This window comes from Saccopteryx leptura, chromosome 3, assembly GCF_036850995.1.
Source record: "Saccopteryx leptura isolate mSacLep1 chromosome 3, mSacLep1_pri_phased_curated, whole genome shotgun sequence".
Taxonomy (NCBI): Eukaryota; Metazoa; Chordata; class Mammalia; order Chiroptera; family Emballonuridae; genus Saccopteryx; species Saccopteryx leptura.
The window spans coordinates 19,338,661-19,363,723 of record NC_089505.1 but is presented as its reverse complement, the minus strand read 5'-3'; the positions used below and the strand labels follow the sequence as shown (position 1 = coordinate 19,363,723).

The 25,063-nt window shown below is 41.8% G+C and overlaps 1 protein-coding gene across 3 annotated transcripts in view; it reads left to right on the top strand.

The window, feature by feature from the left end:
* The window catches only part of ADGB (androglobin), a 139,311-nt gene that overhangs the window by 60,190 nt on the left and 54,058 nt on the right, over window positions 1-25,063 (top strand). For all 3 annotated transcript variants that reach the window (XM_066373049.1, XM_066373048.1, XM_066373047.1), the window contains 7 exons: window positions 3,950-3,983; window positions 4,801-4,978; window positions 6,079-6,142; window positions 10,870-10,972; window positions 15,010-15,151; window positions 16,950-17,064; window positions 20,324-20,491. In XM_066373049.1, coding sequence (XP_066229146.1) covers window positions 3,950-3,983; window positions 4,801-4,978; window positions 6,079-6,142; window positions 10,870-10,972; window positions 15,010-15,151; window positions 16,950-17,064; window positions 20,324-20,491 — 804 coding nt within the window. The remainder of the gene's footprint in view (window positions 1-3,949; window positions 3,984-4,800; window positions 4,979-6,078; window positions 6,143-10,869; window positions 10,973-15,009; window positions 15,152-16,949; window positions 17,065-20,323; window positions 20,492-25,063) is intronic.

Sequence of the window (25,063 nt, the reverse complement as noted above, 5' to 3'; positions counted from 1 at the left end):
GGTGGTCTTGGCCTTTGCCCCGCCCCAGTGGGTGGCATTATGCTCAGCCCTGTGGGCAGCAGTGAGCACCTTTGCTCAGCTGCGGGTCTCTGCCTGTTTCTGGGCTTTCGCCCTGCCCTTGCAGGAGGAGCCCACTTGTGCAACGGCTGCTAGCTTTGGCTCTACTGGCCGGGCAGGACTGCATGCCCATGCTCAGCTCAGTAGCGGAACTCCGCCTGTTCTGGGCTTTTGGCTCCACCCCCACAGGAGGAGCTGGCTCCCAAGTCAGGCCACAAGCTTGGTTCCACAGGCAAGGCAAGGCTGTGCTCCTGCGCCCTTGCTCAAGGGCTGGTCTCCACCCCTTCCAGGGTTCCTATCCTTCTCCCGCAGGCTGGATTACAGGCTGCCGGCAGCTGGGCTTGACCGCTTTTGCATGCCTACTCCTCCCCAGCCAGGCAAGACTGAGCTCACACGTGAGCCCAGTGATGGCCAGCAGGCTTCTGCCCTTGCCAACAGAACTGCGCCTCCCCATCCCGCTGCCGCCCGCCCTCGGGTGAGCCCTCAGTTGTGTGGGTGGGGGCACTGCAGCTCAGACCCTAACACTCACTACTGTAGCCCCGAAAGCTCCCTCCTTCTAAGCAACTCTGCTCTGAGTGCCACGGGAGAGCTTGTTTGGCTGGTGTCCTGCTTTCCTTTGCTGGTATTGCTGTTTCTGGGGGAAATATTCACTTCAGATTTGGGGAGTGACTTGTCCCAGGGGTTAGGGTGGCTGTCTCTCAAAATGTTTCTCCCTGTGCCTCCTAGATTACACTCTCTTCCTGTTACTCCAGTCCTCTCCTCTCTCCCCATTCCCTGGAGCCCCAGGTGAGTGGTTATGAAAGAGGTTTTCTGCATGGTCCCTTTAAGAAGAATCCTGGGTCTGAGAAATCAGACTCTTTCTCACAAACAGTATCCTGACTTGTTTCCAGCTAAATATTGTCCATACTCCTTTTCTAGGCTCTGGGGCTGCAGGCTGGGGCTTTGTTCCTGGGACTCAGGACCCTCCCCTCTCTGCTAAACTCACTTCCTGCTACGTGAGTCTCTCCTGGCCATTCGCTCCGGGGAGCTGGGCAGCCCTCTCCACATTTCCACTTTTCCTACCAGTCTTGGTGTGGCTTCTTCAGTGTTCCTTGGTTGAAGAGTGCTCTTAGTTTAGTCCAAAGTTGGTTTTTCCAGATGATAGTTCTTAAAATTATTTTGTAATCCACTTTGGTTCTGGGAGGTGGATGTTGGTACGTACACCTACTCCAGTGCCATCTTGTCTTCCCCCCTGACTTGCTTATTTCAATCAGTATAATATCCTTATAGTTCATCCATGTTGTATCATTTGTAAGTCTTTTTCCTTGAAGGCTGAATGATATTCCATCATATATACGCTGGTTTCAATAATTTTGAGTGTAAAACCAGATGTGGAATTGCTGGATTATAAGGTCATATTATGTTTAACTTTTTCAGGAACCACTATGCTGTTATCCATAGCAACTGCCCCATTTTATATTTCCAGCCAGAGTGCACAAAGGTTCCAGTTTCCCCACATCTTCACCAACATTTGTTGTTTCTGGGTTTTTTTTTCCTTTTTAATAGTAGCTGCCCTAATGGGAGTGAGGTAGTATTTCATTGTAGTTTTGATCTGCATTTCTCTAAGAATTAGTGATGTTGAGCATCTTTTTATTTGCTTGTTGGATATCTTCCCTGGATGTCTATTTAAGTCCTTCATTTATTTTTAAAATCAGATGGTTTTATGTTGCTCTTTGAACAACTTCTTTGTATTAGTCTTCTTTTAACCATCTCTCAGATATATAATTTGCAAATAATTTCCTTCTGTAGGTTGCATTTTTACTCTTGATTGTGACCTTCAAATGACAGATTATTACTTTTTTTGATGTAGTCCAATTTATCTGTTTTTAGTTTTGCTACCATATCATAGAAATCAATGCTAAATCCAATATTGTGAACCTTTCCCCCTATGTTTTCTTTTAAAAGTTTTATAGTTTTGTCTTTTGTATCCACTCTACCATCCAAAGTGTCTATTAAAACTCTGCCATCCAAAGTTCCTATATTTCACTTTCCTATTTTTATTTTCTAAGAGCTCTCTCTTGTTCTTGGTTATATTTTTGTAGTTTATTTACTTATTTTATTAATGAGAGAGAGAGAGAGAGAGAGAGAGAGAGAGAGAGAGAGAGAAGGGGATGGACAGGAACAGACAGACAGGAAGGGAGAGAGATGAGAAACATCAATTCTTTGTTGTAGCACCTTAGTTGTTCATTGATTGCTTTCTCATATGTGCCTTGACCAGGGGGCTCCACCCAAGCCAGTGACCCCTTGCTCAAGCCAGCAACCTTGGGCTCAAGCCAGTGACCTTTGGATTTAACCAGTGATCATGGGGTCATGTCTATGATCCCACGCTCAAGCCAGTGACCCTGCACTGAAGCTGGTGAGCCCTTGCTGAAGCTGGATGAGCCCACGCAGGTTTTAAACCTGGGTGCTCAGTGTCCCAGGCCGACGCTCTGTCTACTGTACCACTACCTGGTTAGGCTGTTTTTTGTAGTTTATTATTTGATAAGTGAATACACTCTTATCTTTCTGATAGTACTATATTTAAAATTTTCTCCATATGTTTCTGCTGTCTATGAATCGCCCTACCCACAACCATTAGTTTTATATATGAATCTTTCCTCAATTGTCTGGTGATACTTTGTTATACACATGCATTTAAGGAATTTATGACATTAAAGAGCTACTTATTGGAAACAACTTTATGACTTTGATAGACCTTGTCAACTGGTAGCTTTAATTCAGGATAATTGGGAACAAATGGGCTTCATTTGGGGGTGGGATTATCTCCAAATGTCAGATTCCTAGAGGATTTTCCTAGGCTCTGGTCAGTTTCTCCAGTTGAGGGTCCTCTAATCTCCTTACTGGGGTGGAATCAGTTCACAGGGATTGGCATCCACTTATCTGTCAGTGTTTCTGAAGCCAAGCAGCAAAGAGACGCTGAGCATCTCCAGGTTCTGCATGTGGACAATCACTTAATTCCTCTCCTCTCTATATTATAGACTCTCCTGCTTCCCACAGTACCGGTGAATCTCGATCTGAAGCTGTGATTTCTTCACTTGTACCAACTCCTCCAGTGTCCTGTTTAGGTTGAAGAACAGTAGATGCTAAGTGGACTAGTGAGAAGTGGGAATTTATCTTTTTCTTATATAAACATTCAATCCATTTCTGGGCTTTCAGCCCATATCCCATTCTCTGTTTCTCAGATACCTGCTAATTGTTTCTGGGGCCCTAAGGCTTGGATGGGCTTCCTTCTCAGTAGCACTTAGTATTCAGTGATCTCTACCATATTATCACCTCCACCTACTTTATATCATCCAAAATATTGTTGACATTACCCATCATTAGTATGTACAAGTTTATACCATTTAAACCTTTATCCTTATTTTATTAGCATTTTAGAAAAAACAGAGTTGTAACTGGGAATTCAACTTAATTTCCAAGTTAAAATTTTGAGGTATCATTTTTATAATTTGAAACTAATCTTATACGTTCTGTCTATTAATTGTGAGTCATAATTTCATTATATTCAATCTGTATTAGTAACAGGTGCCTCATACCAAGTCATATATCTACTTAGTGATATTAGGGTTTTAACTTAACTTTTATTATAAGAGTCAATCATTTAATACACTCAAATATTCTGTATTTTAATGTCAAACTTAAACATTCAATAAATTATTTAAATTCACATCTTTTGAACTTTAAAGTTAACAATGGATTCTCTGTTTTACTGTATGCTTTAGTTAGTATTTTCAGAAATCTATTTCTTCAGTGTTTAAAAGACTATGTTAATTTTAAACACTGTGGTGCTTTAGAACTACAGTGTTTTATTAAATTCATAAATGGTTCTTAATGTGCCCCTTTCAATTCACAGGGTAATAATGTATCACAAGTTACACATGGAAAAGGTAAATAAATCTTTTCATGACTTTTGTTCACAGACATCAAAGCGTAAAGGGGTTTCCTCCTGGCTCTCAGTGGCCCCTCTGCAGGATCTCCTCTGGTGGAATGAGTCTAATCTGCTCTGGACTAGAAAAATCAGATAATCTCATTTGTTTAATTGAAGCTTAAAGTAAAAATAAAAAACAATCTGATTTGTCCAATGAGTTAAGTTCGTATATTTTGATCAAAGCACTAAAACTGTTACAAATTTTTCTTTTCCCTAATAACGAAGACTTGGCCAAACCTAAAATTCCAAAAGTGTTAGGTAGCAAATTGAGGTTCAAGAAGTCTATAAGAATTGTACAGAATTATGTAATGAGCATGAATAAGATTATGTTCTCACCAACTGTGGGGAGCAACTGAGTCACTTACTGAAGTACATTATAACAGATCTTTCAACTTTTCACTTCTCTTTCTATTGTTTGAGCCATCCCCTCATATATGAATGTGTCTGTCTACAGCAGATTTTAAGTACATTAACTAGCTAATTTCTCTTATACTTTATAATCTCTAAAGGATGTATGCACAAATTCATGAAAGTGATTCAGAAACTTTTGAAGGGTCTATAATGCATGTTATGAATAAATTCTTTAGAGTGTATGAAAATGTGTCTCTGCATGAATGTCCTCAATTTTGAGGCCTGCATGTCAATGATTATCTCAGTAAATGTTTTCTCAAAAGTAGACTTTGCGATGTGAACCTCTCTCTATAATTTTCCCGTGTCTTAACTTAATATTTAACAACCTTGGTGTGTTTGATATGGTTGTCTTCTGCCATGCACAGATGAACCAGTAGAGCCTGGAGTGAATGATTCAGTCCATCTGGCTGATGGTTTGGAAAGAGATTTGACCAGCCTGACTGCAACAACACAGGATAAGTCACAGGAGGAATTTATAGCCATAAATACTAGTGTTGCTAAAGAAATATGGTTAGATTTTGAAGACTTCTGTGTATGCTTTGAGTAGGTATATTTTGTGTGTGGGCATTTAATGTAGCAGGTATATAAACTATTAATTTTTAGCTATTATTTAAAAGAGGCCAGTAGTCTGATGTTGATATGATATCAAAAAAAAAAAAAACTGTTAGAATTAAAAATGGCTAAGTTGATTGTCCATGTAGAACATTATGAGCCAAGCTGAGCCTGACTAGGTGGTGGTGCAATGGATAAAGCATTGACCCAGGATACTGAAGACCCAGGTTTGAAACCCCGAGGTTGCTGGCTTGAGCACAGGGTCGCTGGCTTGAGCGTGGGATCATAGAAATGACCCCATGGTCACTACCTTGAGCCTAAAGGTCACTGGCTTGAAGCCCAAGGTTGCTGGCTTGAGCAAGGGGTCACTGGCTCGGCTAGAACCCCCTGGTCTAGGCACATATGAGAAAGCAATCAACAACTAACTGTGATGCAACAACGAGTTCATATTTCTCATCTCTCTCCTTTCTTATCTGTCTCTCTTTCCCTAAAAAATTAAAATTAAAATTAAAAAAGGAAGCCAAGCCCATTTTCAGGCCAGGGTTATCTTATTTTCAAAGACTATTTGTTAATTAAGAGGAAAACAGTTTATTCACTGAGATCGTGTTTCTTTTCTCAGGCAACTAATTCCTGAATGTTATTTTTCTCTAAATGTGTTAAGGTATAATTGACAAATAAAATTTTAAGACAGTTAAAGGGTATATGGTTTTGAATTGATACATGTATGCATTGTGAAAGATTCTCCCCATCAAGTTCATTGACACAGCTGTGACCTCACATATTGACCTTTTTGTTTCGATGGGAATATTTAAATTCTACTCTTTTAGCAAATTTCAATTATACAATTCAGTGTTTATCCACCATAGTCACCATGTTATATGTTAGCTCTTCAAACCTTATATATCTTAGAACTGAACATTTGTACCATTTTATCAACCTGTCTATAATTCCCCCACCCGTCTACCGCCAACAACCACGTTTCTTGTCTCTGTCTTTACCATGTCCTGTTATAACTGAATCTAAGAAATTTAACCTGTAATACTAATCTGTTGCATATAATGACAATAACCTGTTATAAATTTTTTTTTCAGGAATATATATATCTTCCACAAGCCAAGTGCATATTGCCATAACTTTCAAAAATCAGAATTCAAGGTAAATAAAGTATGATCTTTTCTTTCCCTTCTTATACTTAAATCTTTGATAGAATCATGCCAATAAAAAGCACTTCAAATTTAGCAAGCATTTCTCAATTTATAACATAATTATGTTTTAAAAATTAAACTTAGGGTTTTCTGCTAATCTCTTATCCAGATAACAAGCAAAATTATGCTACCTCTTATCCCCAAGTGTCATCCATCTGATTATGTTGTAGTGTTTCAGTCCTGAGCTCTATTTTTATATAAATTCACGTTAAGAAAATTTTGACTTATGAATAAGTGAAGGAGAAGCACAAAAATATTCACTATATTTGATTTCAGTTAAATGTTTACTGAACTATGTTCAGTTCCTAAATCATGGCTTACTTTTCAGTAGCATTTCTATTATTTGTCGCACATTCTTCCCTCTTCCTGGAGTTTATTCCTCTTTATTTTTATTGCCTTCACCTGTTCTTTTTTTTTTTTTTTTTAAAGATTTTATTTATTCATTATAGAGAGGGGAGAGAGAGAGAGAGAGAGAGAGAGAGAGAGAGAGAGAGAAGGGGGGAGGAGCAGAAAGCATCAACTCCCATATGTGCCTTGACCAGGCAAGCCCAAGGTTTTGAACCGGCAACCTCAGCATTTCCAGGTTGACACTTTATCCACTGCGCCACCACAGGTCAGGCACCTTCACCGGTTCTTAATGTCTATAAGTCCTTCGGAACAGTATGGATGTCGTTGACCCTGTCAGACCTCCTTAACTGGCTGTAAAGTCTGGGTCAGTTTCCCTGGTCCCCACGCTCTGTAGGACCGGTCCTCACCCAGACACTGCCTGTCTCCATTCTAACTGGCTGGTTACCTCTCGGTGCCTCTCCACCCACCACTCACCCACCCACTTGATTCCAGCAGCTTTAGAATTCTGTCCCTTTGTCTGCTGTTGCAATACCAGTCCTAGCATGAGATGAGAACTCGATAAAACGCTGTTGATTGAGTGAACAAATCGCACCTTGAGTGGAATTTTCTGGAAACTACGACACACTTTCTGGGAAGCTAAATTACTTACCTTTTCTGTGCTTCAGGTTCTTCACCCACAGTTATGGGTGTGGTGCTGAAACTGGCGTGTTGCTTGCGCGGAGCGATACATGCTCCCCTCCGCCCCAAGGGTGATTCCCCATCTCAGTGAGCAGCGGGCAGAGTTAGGGAAAGTCAGTCTTGGAGATGACTTTCTTCATTGCATTTGGACTGGATGAAAACAGAGAAAACCTTTTGAACGTTCCCTAGAAGTGCTTTGTAGTTGGTTGCCTATTTTGTTTTTTCTTCTTTTCCAAATGAGAAAAGGAGAAATAAAGAGACAGACTCCCATATGTGCTCCGACCGGGATCCACCCAGCAACCCCCCTGGGGTCGATGCTCTGCCCATCTGGGACCATACTCGCAACTGAGCTGTTTTTAGCACTTGAGGCAGATGCTCCACAGAACCATCCTCAGCGCCAGGCGTGGATGTGCTTGAACCAATCGAGCCATGGCTGCAGTAAAGAGGGCGAGAGAGAGAAGGGGAAGGGGAAGGGTGGAGAAACAGATGATCCCTCTTCTGTGTGCTCTGACTGGGAATTGAACCTGGAACATCCACTGAGCCAACTGGCCAGGGCCCCAAAATTTTAAAATTAGTAGTTAATGGCTTATATATAATTAGAATGGTGAACTTAAGGGTTGCCTCCTTTGAAAGTAAGAATCAAACCTATAGTAGTGACTAGGGGTGAACATAGGGGAAAGAAATGTTCAACCTAGTCTTGAAGTGTATCTATAAGAAACAACCAGAAGAATGTTTTAACTTTATGAAAATAACAAAACTTTTCACAGGAAATAACTGAATCTAGAGTAAGGCATGAGAGAATTGTACAGTAGACAATTAACTTAGCAATCTATCCATGTTCAAACTATTGATAAAAATAACATGATAGTCATTTATTTTGAACTAGGCCATCCCTTACCTAGGCTCTTCATTACATTAACTCCTCATATCAAACCCTATGAAAGGACTATTGTTATCATCGCATTTCAGCAGGGAAACTAGGGCAGATCAAGGAGTAAAGTGCTCAAGACCCCCAGACAAATAAGTGGCACCAGCCGCCCGAAAACCGGGCCGTGTGACGGGCAGCGGAAACTTGTTCACAGGAAGGCCTTTCAAGAAGCAGACTAGCAGCTCTGGGGCTGGACTGCCTGGTTTTGAACCTGTGTTCCACTTGGGGAGAGACCCTGAGAATTATTTCAGCTCTCTTTGCCTTAGTTGTATTCTCTATAAAATGGCAGTAATAAGAGATGTACCTCACAACATTAGGGAATTAATGAGACAATGTGTGTAAGCCACTTAAAAGAATGCCTGTGACTTTGTAAGTAAAATTAAATGTTAGCTGCCATCGTTAATTATTATTATTTTGTGTGTGTGTGTGTGTGTGTGTGTGTGTGACAGAGACAGAGTCAGAGAGAGGTACAGAGACAGATAGGCAGCAGGAAGGGAGAGAGATGAGAAGCATCAATTCTTCATTGCAGCTCCTTAGTTGTTCATTGATTGCTTTCTCATATGTGCCTTGACCCCGGGAGGCTACAGCAGAGCGAGTGACCCCTTGCTTGAGCCAGCGACCTTGGGCTCAAGCTGGTGAGCCTTGCTCAAACCAGATGAGCCCATGCTCAAGCTGGCAACCTTGAGGTCTTGAACTTGGGTCTTCTGCATCCCAGTCCGACGCTCTATCTACTGCGCCGCCACCTGGTCAGACACCATCGTTAATTATTAAGGGCAATTTGCATATGAGCATTTATTCTATGTCACCATCTTAATACAGTGGTTCCTTGAGATACGAATTTAATTCGTTCTGTAACCGAGCTTGTAAGTCAGTCAACTCGTATATCAAAATGCCGATACTGGACCCATGTGCCAACGCACCAACTAGCGGCAGCTTTCGAATCACAACTCGTATCTTGGAATTTCGCTCGGATCTCGAACAAAAATACGGACCAAGTCGCTGCTTGTATCTTAAAAACCATTTGTATGTTGATCTGTTCATATCTCAAGGTACTACTGTATGTGTGTGTGTGTGTGTTTAAAAAAAGGCCAGGTGTTCTTTGTTCTCAATCTATTTATTTGAAGTGATGTTAAGTATAGAATTTTTTTTTCCATTTGAAGTCCCATTTTGGTAAAATAAAATGACATCTTTATATGAGTCTCTTCATGACCTCGATTTTTTTTTTAATATTAATGGAGTGGGAAAATGGTAACTTTTTCTAAGAGTTTATTGGGACCCAAATTTAACAGCCTTTAGTAGTACAGTCTAAAAGGAAGAACTGGTTGTGGCTTGTGTCCAGGGTCCCTGATTTTAGTGGCCGCAGCACTACCGACTGAGCTGGGGACGTAGCCCCTGAGGCCCCTTAGGCACCTTCCTGAGAAGTTGCCTTGGCGCTCAGTGTGGGTGGGGCAGAGACCTTTCAAAGGTGCCTTGTGTGGCACCAGGGCAGTCCCTTCACATGGCCTCCGGGACCTCTCCACCCCCAAGCTCTCAGATGCTTGAAAAAGACAGGGAGTGAACTCTTCTTAGAAAATTCACTCAGGCATGCACACAGGGCTGGCCAGCCCAGGGTCTTTCCCAGGGTTAGACAGTGAGTCTCTGGAATAACTCTCTATCACCAACAGGTTATAGCTAGATTCAAACAAAGAAATAAAGTGTTAAATACTAAGTATTGCCAAATACTGGGGAGGAGCATTCATTGAAGCATTGTTATGTTCTTTCAATCATTTCTAGCAATCCTGTCATATTTGATTAAATAACCAGGTTTCATTTTTCACCGTATTACTAGAGATTTTTCTTTCATTTTCAAAAAACTGGTTATTTAAAAATTGTGGTAAAATAATTTGAAAAGCTTTTAAAGTTAGTGACAGTTAAATTAATTTAACGCATTTACCCTATACCGTCAGTCACAATTATGTTGAAGCCCTGAGGCTCTGAAAGGCAATAATAGCACCATAGTCAAGACTCCCAGTCTGGGAGCCAGGTAGATAGAACATCCTACTTTGAATTCTCAGCTTTGCTGCTTGCCTGCTTTGTGATCTTTGGGAAATTGCTGGCCTTCTCTGTGTTTTAGTTTCTTCATCCATCAATATGGCTATTAGTAGTACCATACAGGATGGATTGAGATCATGTACTGATAACTCTCATGGTAAGGGAATTTTTGGTTTTGCTTAGTAATTTCTTGCTTCTCCCAAACAAAAATTCCATCTGGTACATTAACATGCAATAGGTATACATCTGACGATCTTATAGAGAGAAGGAAGAAAGGTCTTATATCACATTACACTCTGCAAGATACCTTAATATATCCCCATTAGATAATTCCATTCTCTGCCAAAGTTCCTCTGTGGCCCGTGTGCCTGTCAGGGACCTATTCTCTGAGCACGGCTCAGCCTAGGTCCCGTCTCGTCTTCCCGTGGTCATTTCTGCAACAAGCATACCCCCTCTACTCATGGAGATGAGTTTTCCTCGTATAAGGGGACAGTCCCACGGGCTCTGCAGTCCCAGCCAACATTAACTTGCTATGATTTTCTTCCTATCACAAAACCTGTGAAGTGCTTACTGTGGTGTCTAGAACACCAGAAGTTCTCTGTAAATGTTAGGTGTTATATTATTATGAGGTGGGGGGAATGCAGCATTTGTAGACCAATAATAAGTTCAATGATTGGTCTGATTTCTTGCAGTTCTCAGATGAGCGTGTGTCCTACTATCTGTTTGTGGATAGTCTCAAACCTATTGAACTACTCGTTTGCTTTTCTGCACTGGTACGCTGGGGAGAGTCTGCAGGTAAGAGGGCTCACAGGAAGTTACAGACAAGGAAGCATGGTGACAAGGCTCAGAGGAAGTTACAGACCTGCATTCAGTCCAGGGGAAGCACAGTGACAAGGCTCAGAGGAAGTTACAGACCTGCATTCAGTCCAGGGGAAGTACAATAGCAAGGCTCAGAGGAAGTTACAGACCTGCATTCAGTCCAGGGGAAGTACAATAGCAAGGCTCAGAGGAAGTTACAGACCTGCATTCAGCCCAGGGGAAGTACAATAGCAAGGCTCAGAGGAAGTTACAGACCTGCATTCAGCCCAGGGGAAGTACAATAGCAAGGCTCAGAGGAAGTTACAAACCTGCATTCAGTCCAGGGGAAGCACAGTGACAAGGCTCAGAGGAAGTTACAGACCTGCAGTCACTCCAGGGGAAGCACAGTGACAAGGCTCAGAGGAAGTTACAGACCTGCAGTCAGCCCAGGGGAAGCACAGTGACAAGGCTCAGAGGAAGTTACAGACTTGCATTCAGTCCAGGGGAAGCACAGTGACAAGGCTCAGAGGAAGTTACAGACCTGCAGTCAGTCCAGGGGAAGCACAGTGACAAGGCTCAGAGGAAGTTACAGACCTGCATTCAGTCCAGGGGAAGCACAGTGACAAGGCTCAGAGGAAGTTACAGACCTGCATTCAGTCCAGGGGAAGCACAGTGACAAGGCTCAGAGGAAGTTACAGACCTGCAGTCAGTCCAGGGGAAGCACAGTGACAAGGCTCAGAGGAAGTTACAGACCTGCATTCAGTCCAGGGGAAGCACAGTGACAAGGCTCAGAGGAAGTTACAGACCTGCAGTCAGTCCAGGGGAAGCACAGCGACAAGGCTCAGAGGAAGTTACAGACTTGCAGTCAGTCCAGGGGAAGCACAGTGACAAGGCTCAGAGGAAGTTACAGACCTGCATTCAGTCCAGGGGAAGCACATTGACAAGGCTCAGAGGAAGTTACAGACCTGCAGTCAGTCCAGGGGAAGCACAGCGACAAGGCTCAGAGGAAGTTACAGACTTGCAGTCAGTCCAGGGGAAGCACAGTAATGAGACATTTAGGCTCTGGAGAAGAAACCCATTCCCTCTTCAGACTCTCCAGGAAAGTCACGTTTACACATTTCCTGTGATGGTCTCACTCCTCAGACATCAAGGACTGTGCTCACTCTTACCAACACCTCTTCACAGCCACCTGTTTAACTCGCTGGAACACCCAGTCACTCTGTTTTTATTTCTTCCTATCCATGTCTTCATTTTTGATTCTTTCAAAATCTGTTAAAAACCATGCACCTTTCTTTCTTGAATTTAACAATTCTGAACACCTTTGTCTCCATCCCACCTTGCCCGCAACATCATGCTTTAGCACTCATTGTACCCATAACTGCATGATCTCAGTCATCTCAATTTCAAGCTCTCTGGCCACCACCTGCTGGCTCTCCAGTTCGCTCTTTTTGGAACTCCTACACTTCTTTGACTCCATTGGGACCACCATCCATCGACCCCTACCACTCTTCTCACATCTTTATTTCTCTCGTTCCCAGCAAGCTTTCCACATTCCACTGTTACAATTGTGCTCTCACCTGCACCTCAGTACAATTGTTCTTACACAATATCCGTTGACTTCAACAATGGAACTCTGCACTGAACTTGTGGGTTGCATTAGAGCAGCTGGATGTGACTGGAGGAAAAAAAAATAATCATACCAGCTAGCCCCACTTGAAATTGAGGACCTCAGACCTCAAAAAGGCCCTGAGGCACTGATGATGTCTCTAGTTCATTCATTCTCCCACTCTCATTCTGCAGAATGACTCCTTCAAACCTTTAAGTCTCTGTCTTCAAATGTCTGATACCCGCTCTCATCCTTACTCATTTTCAACTGATGACCTTGCTGCTTATTTTACCGTAGAGGTAGAAAAAAATCGGAAGTGACTTGCCTCGTCATCCCGTAATGCACTCTCCCTAGTTCTTTTTAGCCTTCCCTCCTGTTCTGATAGATATATGGTCCCTGCTTCCTCTAGGACCAGCCCCTTCCTCACACACGCACATATGCACAAAACATTCTCTATTTACTTGGCCTGTTTTTTTAAAAGTATTTATCTCTAACTCAAATTAACAGCACCTGGCACTGTAGAGGTTCAATAAGTATCTTTTGCATGCTTAATATTGACTGTCTTGAAGACTTTGAGGGCAGAGACCATGATTTTCCATCAAGATATAGCCAATGTTTTAAATAGTGTCTAGGATGTAGCCGGTGGACAATAAATACTTGTTTAACAAACTTTTCAAACTTTAGTGGTATAAGCTTAATATTTCTACCTAACCAATAGCTCCTAAGCCACACCATGTCCTAAAATATTTAAATTCTATGTGCATAGAGGTGTTTTGGGTCATGTTGGGACCTTCTATGCTCAGCTTGAGTGTTACCTGGAAATAGGGTAAAAAATAAAGTCCTGAGATCTAGCATACTGCATGGTGACTATAGTTAACAATATTGTATATTTGAAAGTTACTAAGAAAGTAAATCTTAAAGCCCTTCTCACATGAAAAAAACCTTATATGTGGTGATGGATGTTAACTGAACTTACTGCGATAATCATTTCATAATATATGATATATCAAATCATTATGTTGTTCACCTTAGACTGTGCAATATGTCAATTTTTTCTCAATACTTTTTAATTTTTCTTTTTTTGTATTTTTCTGAAGCTGGAAATGGGGAGAGACAGACAGACTCCCGCATGCGCCCGACGGGGATCCACCCGGCACGCCCACCAGGGGCGACACTCTGCCCACCAGGGGGCGATGCTCTGCCCCTCCAGGGCGTCGCTCTGCCGCGACCAGAGCCACTCTAGCGCCTGGGGCAGAGGCCAAGGAGCCATCCCCAGCTCCCGGGCCATCTTTGCTCCAACGGAGCCTTGGCTGCGGGAGGGGAAGAGAGAGACGGAGAGGAAGGGGGGGTGGAGAAGCAAATGGGCGCTTCTCCTATGTGCCCTGGCCGGGAATTGAACCCGGGCCCCCCACACGCCAGGCCGACGCTCTACCGCTGAGCCAACCGGCCAGGGAAATACTTTTTAATTTAAAAAGTATTTTGCGCTCAGTTATGGATAAAGAACAGTTGATATTCTTTCTTTAAGAGAAAACACTCAACATTAAAATTGAATTTATGCTAATTATTTGCTATTTCTACACACAAAGCTAAGAATCAAAAGTAAAATCTTAGATAAACCATGGACTATTTGGACCTTGCTTTGCCACTATCTTAGGAAAGTCTCTCATTTTCCCAGATGTGACTTTTTTTTCTTTAAAGTTGCACACAGAGGTATGTTATAATCACTGCTGTAGATAATAAAAGTGATGGTATACTACGATGCAAGGTCCTTGTCTGTCCTCTTTTTCCTAACGTTCTCATTTCTGGTTTCTTCACCTGAAAGGATAATTATGAGGAGAAAAATAGGACAGAAAGGAAGAAATGAAATACATTTAAATATTATTTCTAGTAATATTTATCCAGAGCACCTGACCAGGCAGTGGCACAGTGGATAGAGCATTGGACTGAGGCACAGAGGACCCAGGCTTGAAACCCCAAGGTCACCGGCTTGAGTGTGGGCTCATCTGGCTTAAGTGTGGGGCTCACCAGCCTGAGCGTGGGGTCGCTAACTTGAACCCAAAGGTCCCTGGCTTAAAGCTCAAGGTCGCTTGCTTGAATCCAAGGTCACTGGTTTGAGCAAGGGTCACTTGCTCTGCTGTAGCCCCCTGGTGAAGGCACATATGAGAAAGCAATCAATGAACAACTAAGGTGCCCCAATGAAGAATTGAAGCTTCTCATCTCCCTTCCTGTCTGTCTGTCCCTATCTGTCTTTCTCTCTGATTCTCTCTCTGTCTCTGTCAAAAATTTTATCCAGAGCAATTTCTAATATTTTATTACTATTTTAGAACATCTCTATTTCCTGATTATTATTATTATTATTATTAATGTTGGAAAGTGAAGGCCAGCTATACTCTTAACAATAAATTTTAATATTTTTTACTTTTCTTAGCTTTAAGAAAAAACAGCCCCCCAATAGAGCCTGGACTACTTACAGTTGAAACATATTCTTGGAAATCTCTGAACCCACGTGGTCTTGTTCTGAAGATTCATACTTATGCTGCCAAGGCTTCTATGGTTTGCCTGCCTATTGGGTATGGAGTGACTTCATTTTTCCATAGTAAAAATTGTTTAGAGCCTTGTAAGCTATTAATAACTAAATAATTAAACATTATGGAACTTCAGATATTGTTCCCTAAAGTGATTTGATAATAAAAAGGTCTATGATTATTATTTTTGAAAACAAATTAAAAAAAAAAAGCTATACACTAAATCCTCTTTTGAAAGACTAATAATTATTCGAGTCTGGTGATTTTTTTTTAGTAAAATCTATGGTTTATACGTGTTTAATCCAGCTTTACCTAAAATTCATTTATTGAAAAATCCTTTTATTTTCTTTTAAATCTCATTATATTCCTTAACAAGAACCATGATTTTATTTAAAACAGATTAAAAAACAGAGCTTTTTCCCCTGACAAATTATAGTTTTAGCTATAGTTTACTTTTCATTGTGGCTTTATATTTGATTAAGATAATGTTGGATAATTACATCACAAGTTCTATTTTAAAGAAAATAGTTATAATCAAAAGTTTTTCTTGATTTTGATAAATAAAATTCAAAATGTTACCTCTTATTTCAGATGAAATAAATATTTTTCTTGGATTCCCCTAAGATCTATCATGCTAGTTCTGTGATCAAGGACAACTATGGCTCTGATACAAAAAGAAAAACATAGACAACAAAATCAAATGCTAAAATAATCTACACCAAGCATCTAATATTTCTAAAAATAATAAATTTTGAAATGTTAATATTTCTCACGTTGACCCTAAAGACCCGAGGATGAAGAGATTCTCCCAGACCCCATTACTCTTGTTGAATGCTTATTTGTTGAGACAACTAAGGGCAGGGAGCTAATACAGAATCTTCTTATATTCATGTTTTCTTCTACTGGTTTAACCTATCAGAGTCCAGAGTGCTAACCCTTACACCAGGGGTCCCCAAACTTTTTACACAGGGGACCAGTTCACTGTCCCTCAGACCATTGGAGGGCCAGACTATAAAAAAAACTATGAACAAATCCCTATGCATACTGCACATATCTTATTTTAAAGTAAAAACAAACAAACAAACAAAAAAAAACAGGAACAAATACAATATTTAAAATAAAGAACAAGTAAATTTAAATCAACAAACTGACCAGTATTTCAATGGGAACTATGGACCTGCTTTTGGCTAATGAGATGGTCAATGTGCTCCTCTCACTGACCACCAATGAAAGAGGTGCCCCTTCCAGAAGTGCGGCGGGGGCCGGATAAATGGCCTCAGGGGGCCGCATGTGGCCCGCGGGCCGTAGTTTGGGGACCCCTGCCTTACACTATGGAACCTGCTTGGATTTAACCTATCAACATGAAAAATTTTGAGCATGCTCTAATTGCTCCATAACTAAAAGAAAAATAAATGTCCCTGCTTTCAGTGACATTGCAACCTGGTAAGAGAAAGACAGTAACATAGATGACATTATGTATTTGTGAGAAAAGGACTGTGAAATCTATAAAACTTTATACCACCATGAATTATTGTTGGTAGGGAAACAAAAGTGAAGTCTTTCTCAATGTAACTGCAATATACGGGAGATAATTCCAATGTGTGCACATTTGTCACTTAGTGTAACTACTTCACTTTTTTTTGTCTGACAGTTAGTGAAATGTAGATTTCATGATATCCGATGGCTTTTTACTGTAAACATTCAAGGTTATTCTATCTGTGTTAAGTAACTGAAAGCTTACTAATGGTTGACTTTGACCACAAACTGTCATCAAGAAACACACAAAGGCAAGAGCTCCAACAAAGGAAGCCCTTGGTCCTCACCCATTATCCATTGTCTTTAGGAGACACTTGCTGCTCTTCACGGCATACTCTCCAGTAGGGCATTCCTTACACGTCTGCAGCATGGTGACGTTTATCATTGGGGACGAGGACGTGGTGCTGCCAAACTTTGAGCCGGTAAATATTTTAGCAACTGTGAGTTTTTTTGTATGTGCCTTCTTTTCAAACAATTTGAACTAAATCAATATTCTTATTTTGTATTCAATTCACCCATTCGCTTTTTTACCTTTTAAAATTATTAAGTATATTTTGCAAGGAATTCCCAATTAAGTTATGTACAATAAACACTCTAAACGAGGGGTCAGGAACCTTTTTGGCTGAGAGAGCCATGAACACCACATATTTTAAAATGTAATTCCGTGAGAGCCATACAATGACCCGTGTACGTTATGCATTATCCAGTAAAAATTTGGTGTTGTCCCGGAGGACAGCTGTGATTGGTTCCAGCCACCCGCAACCATGAACATGACCGGTAGGAAATGAATGGATTGTAATATATGAGAATGTTTTATATTTTTAACGTTATTTTTTTTTTTTGTATTTTTTTTTTTCTGAAGCTGGAAACGGGGAGGCAGTCAGACAGATCCCACATGGGCCTTACTGGGATCCACCCGGCACGCCCACCAGGGGTCGATGCTCTGCCCATCCGGGGCGTCGCTCTGTTGTGACCAGAGACACTCTAGCGCCTGAGGCAGAGGCCACAGAGCCATCCCCAGCGCCCGGGCCATCTTTGTTCCAATGGAGCCTCGGCAGCGGGAGGGGAAGAGAGAGACAGAGAGGAAGGAGAGGGGGAGGGGTGGAGAAGCAGATGGGTGCTTCTCCTGTGTGCCCTGGCTGGGAATCGAACCTGGGACTTCCACATGCCAGGCCGATGCTCTACCACTGAGCCAGCCGGCCAGGGTTATTTTTTTTTTATTAAAGATTTGTCTGCGAGCCAGATGCAGCCATCAAAAGAGCCACATCTGGCTCGCGAGCCATAGGTTCCCGATCCCTGCTCTACACTAAAAGAATACAAATAAAATAAGTTTAGTTGTTCTCCAACAACCAGTTTCACCTCTGTTCTGCTGAATCTTTTTTCACATCTGGTAACATTTCACATAAATTCCGTAGTATTACTGGTCCTTCGTGAACTATAAAGATCAGTACTCTCCTTTTTAATACAGTTTAAAAGTTTGATATTATACCTCTTCCTTGGCCTAGCGAATTTGTAATGTGTGTCTCTGGGATTCAAGAGGAGAGTATCCATGGCGGGTTCTGTCACTTCTCCTTCATGTCCTCTTTCTCCTCCTGGTCTCTCCCTGGTTTCTGAAGGAAGAGAGGAGGTAAATGGGGCCAGCACCTCCCCTGAGGGCCTGTCTTGGTTTTAGATGGCCTCTATGCAGCATCCTCTTTAGATATGTGGACATGTACATATTGGGGGCCTTCCCACTGCAAAAGTCAGCTTTATCCCCCCCCCTCAACCCATCTCTACACCCCATATTTTCCTATTCATAAGACAGGATCTTCTCGGATAGACAGTAAAACTCTTGCTGTATTTCCGAGGCCCAGGCAAGCTCAGGTTCTGCATTCCTGCCCCTCTGGGCAGTGGCTGTGCAGTGTCTCCACAGCTGCCTCCTCTCCTTGTGGCATGGTCAGTCCCCGGGCCTCTCCTTCCCACTCCAGGACACAGGAAGGTCAGCAGGCCCACTTTATGAATAGCTGTCTCTCATTCCCTCATACAGTGTGTCTGTAAAGTCATGGTGCACTTTTGACCGGTCACAGGAAAGCAACAAAAGACGATAGAAATGTGAAATCTGCACCAAATAAAAGGAAAACCCTCCCAGTTTCTGTAGGATATGTGGCAGCATGTGCACATGCGCAGATGATGACGTAACACCGTGTATACAGCGGAGCAGCCCATGGCCATGCCAGTAGAGATGTGGATGGTACAGAGGAAAGTTCAGTGTGTTCTGTGGCTCGCTAAATTTGAATCCATGACCAAAGTGCAATGTGAATATCGGCACGTTTATAACAAAGCACCACCACATACGAATAACATTACTCGGTGGGATAAACAGTTGAAGGAAACCGGCAGTTTGGTGGAGAAACCCCTTTCTGGTAGGCCATCAGTCAGTGACGAGTCTGTAGAGGCTATACGGGAAAGCTACCTAAGGAGCCCTAAAAAAATCTGTGCGTGAGCCCACATGGAACTGCACTGAATAGGTATGAAACTGGGAGAGTTTTCCTTTTATTTGGTGCAGATTTCACATTTCTTTCGTCTTTTGTTGCTTTCCTGTGATCAGTCAAAAGTGCACCATGACTTTACGGACACACTGAATTTACCTTGTTTATTTTAAAATTTTGTCCTGACTTTTCTCTGAAGAAAATAAAAATAATAACTGCTTTAGATAACATGGGTTATCTCCTTTGTTGTTTCTTTAGGTGATTTAACTTGGTAGGTGCTTGTTATCTTGGTCTGTGCACTCATACTTCCGTGGGGTGAACTCCTTCCTCCCTCTTATAGAAATTATCGGGGCTCAAGGCCCAGCCCTAGCGTTCTTTGGTTCTGAGGAAGAAGCAAAGGGGGGTAGGCCGCTCCAGAGGCAGAGCAGCTCAAGCCACCCAGGGCCACACTTGCTCACTCCCAATGCTGCCACTTGACCAGACAACGTCTACCATCATGGCTTCGCCTCAGGGAAAAACCCCATAGAAAAAAGCCTTTCCCTGGGCTGTGGGAGTTTGGCAGGAGGTAATGGAGATGCAGAAAGTTTTGGTTGCATTTCAGTGGCACTGTTTTTCACCAGGTTCTCACCCCAGCAGGGAGTCTCTGCTGTCCAGGCGCACCTGCTGGGCCACTCCTCAAAACCTCCGCAGGAAACCCTGGAACAGTGGTCGCACCACAGCGCCCCCTAGGGAAAGCTCAAAAATAGACATTACAAAGCTTCTTTCCGACCTCACTCTATCCAGGCTGCCTCCAGGCACCTGTGCTCGGTGCAACTAACACCTCCACTCCCCATCACAGTCCAGTCAAGATGGTAGACAGACTCCTCAGGGATTTCTCCCTTTTTATGCCAAACTACAGACTTATTGCAATTTGACATCCAGTACTCCTCAACAGTTTTATTGAGGTATAATTGACAAATAAAACCGGAACATATTGAAAGTGTACATCACGGTGATTTGATGTACATTTACATTGTAAAGGGTGTCCCCACCTAGTTAATTAGCACATCCATCACCTAGCAAACTGCTTTGATGAAGTAAGTTCTCTGCAATAGCTATTATATCAGCCACATATAATAAAGATTTAGTATATTAGCAGAAATTAAAGTTTTGTATGCCTAATTATACTTAAATGAATGAAAGCAAGGCTGTCTATGATGCTTTGTCTTTCCAGGAGAGCTACCGCTTTACTGAGCAGTCTCTAATCATTTTCAAGGCGGTTGGAAATGTGATTGCTAATTTCAAAGATAAGGATAAACTTTCTGCAGCTCTGAAGAATCTACAGGCAGCCCACTATCCTGTACCCCTCCACAACAAAGAGCTAACTGCAGAGCACTTCAGGGTAAGCTTGTTCACTCTATGATGTTCTTAGAAGGATACTTTCTCGCCCCTCCCAAAGCTGAACTTCAGAGATATTTTGATGGATGCAATTTTGGGAGCAAGTGACTTTGGGAAGCAGAAATGATGGGGTAGGCAGAATGAGATGAGAAAGAGAAAAATGTGTGTTAATCAATGTGATATTTGCTGCTAAGGGCTGCTGCAGCTGAGGTGTCTGGGGAACCCTGATAAATTGTTTAGGACATCCCTTAGAAGGGTCCCGCTGAAGGATGGGAGGTTGTGAGACTCCCACCAGCTCTTTCCCCACTGACTGATGGTTGCTCTCGGAAGTATTAACTTCTTTCTCATGGTTAAAATACCTACTGGAGCTCTACCCAAGAGAAAAATGAACTTCTGTTATCTTAATGACAAAAGGTAGTTTTGCAACTTGGAGGTAGGTGCCCAACAATGTTAGGCTCCCATCCTCTACTGATACTGGGAAATAGGGACATTGTGTTCCAGATGATTACTTCCCCAAAAGATGATACCCAGGTCCTTGAAAAAGATACTTTTGGATCTTAAAGCTGGCAAGAGGCATAGTTAGCTTTTTTAAAAAATGTACATACTTTCAAGGGAAAAGAATAAACTTACAATTATAAGTTTTCTAAAGAAAATGCTCTAAGGAAAGGGAGGAGAGGATTCTCTTCCTTTATTTTTCACAAAGAGAATAAGTGTTTTTTTTATTTTTTATTTTTTGTATTTTCCCTTGCGGTGTCCTCTTTCTTAGCTGGTAACCTTACCGGGGATGCAAACCACTCCCAGTTGAGAACCACTGACCTGAGGCATATGTAATATACAAGACATATATGCCAGGATCTACCTCTTGAACTAGTGTGATTACACCTTTTTTAGGTGAACTCTTGTCATCCATTCTTGAAGGTGGTGGCTCTAGATGGCTCAAGATGGTAGTCACAAGCTCTAAAAATAATGAAATCATTATACTAGAAGGTTGCTATAGAGTCCACTGCTGACCCTGAGGCCATAATTAGTATTCAGCATCTCTCTCCTCTCCAACCGCATCCCATTCTAAGTTTTCCCTTGTTCCAGCCAAAGTTTCATCTGATCGATTTGCTTGCCTGGTGGGTAACTCAGACAGCCCTTCCTGATGGATATGAGACCTTGACTGCACTACTGTTATCAGGCCATGGTTGCTGCAATTAATCTTTCTTTGTAGAAGCACCAAGAATTATTCTAACAAATGCAGGCATAACTCTTCCTATCCCCCTCGTGCAGCAGAAACGCCGTTCTCTCCCAACTCAGTCATATTAGTTTTTTTTTTCCTGCCTGTCCTCCAGGATGAGGAATTCAAGCTTGTCCTCAGGATGAGGCAAATGTCACAGTTTAGATTTACTGTTAAGTTATATTGTATTCCCTAGCGGGAATTTTCTCTGCCAACCACCTTCAGGAATGAGGTCCTCCATTCCAGCAGACTCCTTGCTATGAGAACAGAAAACACTAATCATTGCAAATGAGTCACTGGACATGATGGTGAGAGAGACCAGTCCTACTTCTCATCTTGAAATCCCAGGTCCCCATGTTTGTATAGTTATTATAGACAAAGCACTACATATTGATCTTGGGTTCTCTACATACACAATTGCATCCCAGGGACAACTGCCCCAATTCTGCAGGGTGTCATCTCCAGACATTTCTCTTAGCTGAGCCTTTTATATGCCATTCCATTCCATTCTACCAGGAATTCTATCAATTCTGTCTATGATATATGTTGAGACCAAGAGGTCCCAAACATTCCCCAATGGTTAAATCTTTACTGGATAACGTGCACCTTGGGCCAAGGGATGGTAGGCTGGACCCCATGTTTTCAAGTTGAGTTTTCTGTAACTCTCTAGATATCGAAGCCAGCAGAGGTACTGAGGACAGGGAAAGCAAACTCATGTGTGAGACAAGTGTCCATTCTAGTCAGGCTTGCTGCCTCTCCTCAATAGAAGTCCACTGAAGTCAACTGCCACCAAGTAGCTGACTGGACTGGTCAGAGGATGGCACCGTTTCAAAGGATCAGGGGCAGTTTCTCTTGCCAACAGGTTAGGCAGCTAAGCATGGGTGAAAAGAACTCATGCTATTGGGCCCTTTTATAGTCACTGTCCCTGCTACCAAGATTACTTATGCATGAGCCCAGTGTCACTAGCCCAGATCAAATGTGTAAAGGGCCTTTGTGCATGTATCATTTACACGATAGGGAGCTATTCGGGTAAGAAAACATCTTCATTTTATACTTTGGAAATTACACATCTAGATGAAATTTTCAGAGAGCCAGGTTCCATAAATCAATAGATCCCAAGTTATTCTTGTCAAATGAAATGTGTTATATTATGAGTATCTCAAAGATAAGAATTCTGTCACTAGTAAATAACATCGATGTGCGTGCTGGAAGGTGTCATTAGCAAGTTAACGAGAGAATTGGACCAGGTGATTTTTCTTTCTCTCCTGGGCTGCTCACATCTCCTGCATACCACTCTCTTGCTTTAGTTCTCACTCAAAGCAGAAGGCTTTTTGAGTTGCTCAATAAGTTCATTGGAATAATATTCCCCAAAGCAGAATATCCTACTATACCAGAGTCCACAGAGGACCATTGGGCACTGTGCTCTTTCTTTTTTTTTTTTTTAATTTTATTTATTTATTTTAGAGAGGAGAGAGAAAGGGAGAGAGAGAGACAGAGAGGAGAGAGAAACAGAGAGAGAAGGTGGGGAAGAGCTGGAAGCATCAACTCCCATATGTGCCTTGACCAGGCAAGCCCAGGGTTTCGAACCGGCAACCTCAGTGTTTCCAGGTTGACGCTTTATCCACTGCGCCACCACAGGTCAGGCCACTGTGCTCTTTCTTGATCGCAATGTCTCACCATTTAGCTTAGAGGAGAAGCCCAGCATGCCCAGGCCTCTGGACACCTAAAATCTCCATGGATGTGGCAGACCCATGAACCTACCGGTTTTCTTCCCCTGTAGGATAAGGTATATGTCTTCATCAGGAATCCAGTGTACTGGCCACTTTCTGCCCACAGAAAGAGCTTGCTGTGTCATCAACATTCACATGTAGACCAGAATGATGTACTGTAGAATGGCAAGATGATTTAGGACTCTGAACACTCAATTGTAACAGAGTAAAAGAATTAAAATACTTATCTACTGATTTTTAGATTTTTATCTTAAATGTTGAAATAGGGAATATTTTAGCATGTCACAAAACACATCAAGAAGCTGGATGTGTTGATCTATTGCAGTGCTAGTCAACCTGGTCCCTACCGCCCACTAGTAGGCGTTCCAGCTTTCATGGTGGGCGGTAGCGGAGCAACCAAAGTATAAATAAAAAGATAGATTTAACTATAGTAAGTTGTTTTATAAAGATTTATTCTGCCAAACTTAGCAAAAATCCAACATAGAGTACTTGGTAAGTAATTATTATTATATGTTTTAACTTGCTATAACTCTGCTTTATAAATTTTATAAAGTAAAGTTACTTCCCTACTTTATAAATCTCCATTACTGTGGAACCGGTGGGTGGTTAGAAAATGTTACTACTAACAGAGATACAAAAGTGGGCGGTAGGTAGAAAAAGGTTGACTACCCTTGATCTATTACAACTACACAGGGACAATTTTTTGACACTTAAGGATAAGAATGACTCAGTGAGGAACTTCAAAAAGAGAAAAGGCTCTTAGAACTTACCTTTTTTTTTCTATTTATAGGCATGTTTTCTCTACCCCTAAGTTCATATCATGGAAAATATGGCTTTTAAGTTTCATATCCTTTTCCCACACAAGGTCAGTTTAGAAAGCCTTTCTGATTTTATATTATTGCCCCAAATGACAATAATTTGTTCAGCTTGGGTGTCGGGAGCCGATCCACTAATGCTGGCTAACTAGGTCACAGCAGGAGAAGATCCACAACTGCTGGTTGACAAAGTCACAGCAAAAGAAGATAGAGTCACCGCAGTAAAGACCAACAGCTACGGGTTGACAAAGTCACTGCAAAGGAAAGGCACAGCAATACTTCCCCCTTTAATCTTTTGAATTAATCTGGCCTTATATTCCCCCCTTTTCTGGGTGTGTGCTATTATTTATGGCACAGGGATAATAGTACTGTGCTTTCCCTGTAGATTTGTAGTAATTTCTTTGGAAATGAGACAGAAGGTGTAAGTTCCACAGAAAAGCCTGTAAGCCCCTTGAACTGGGCTCGTAAACATAAGAGGCTGGCCATGATATCCCTCATAAAGGGTTAAGTTTGTAGGAGAATTTCTTCTTATTAATCATGTTAGAAAGAATAAAGTTAGAACTTAACTAGTGTATGAATATAGTAAATAAATAAAGTTTAACTAGACATTAGAATCTTAGGTAAAGTGGAGTGGAGTGGCCTGTTGCGTGGCCTTGGATAGGAGTGCAGCTGGCAAGTAAAGAATGTTTTGTTAAAAGACTTGTTTTGTCACTGAAGGCAGTTGCTGGGCTTTTCTCAGTAAAACATTCTCATGAGATTTTTGTATTTTCCAAGAATAAGGAGAGGAATGTGGTGGGATTCATAGCAGCAAT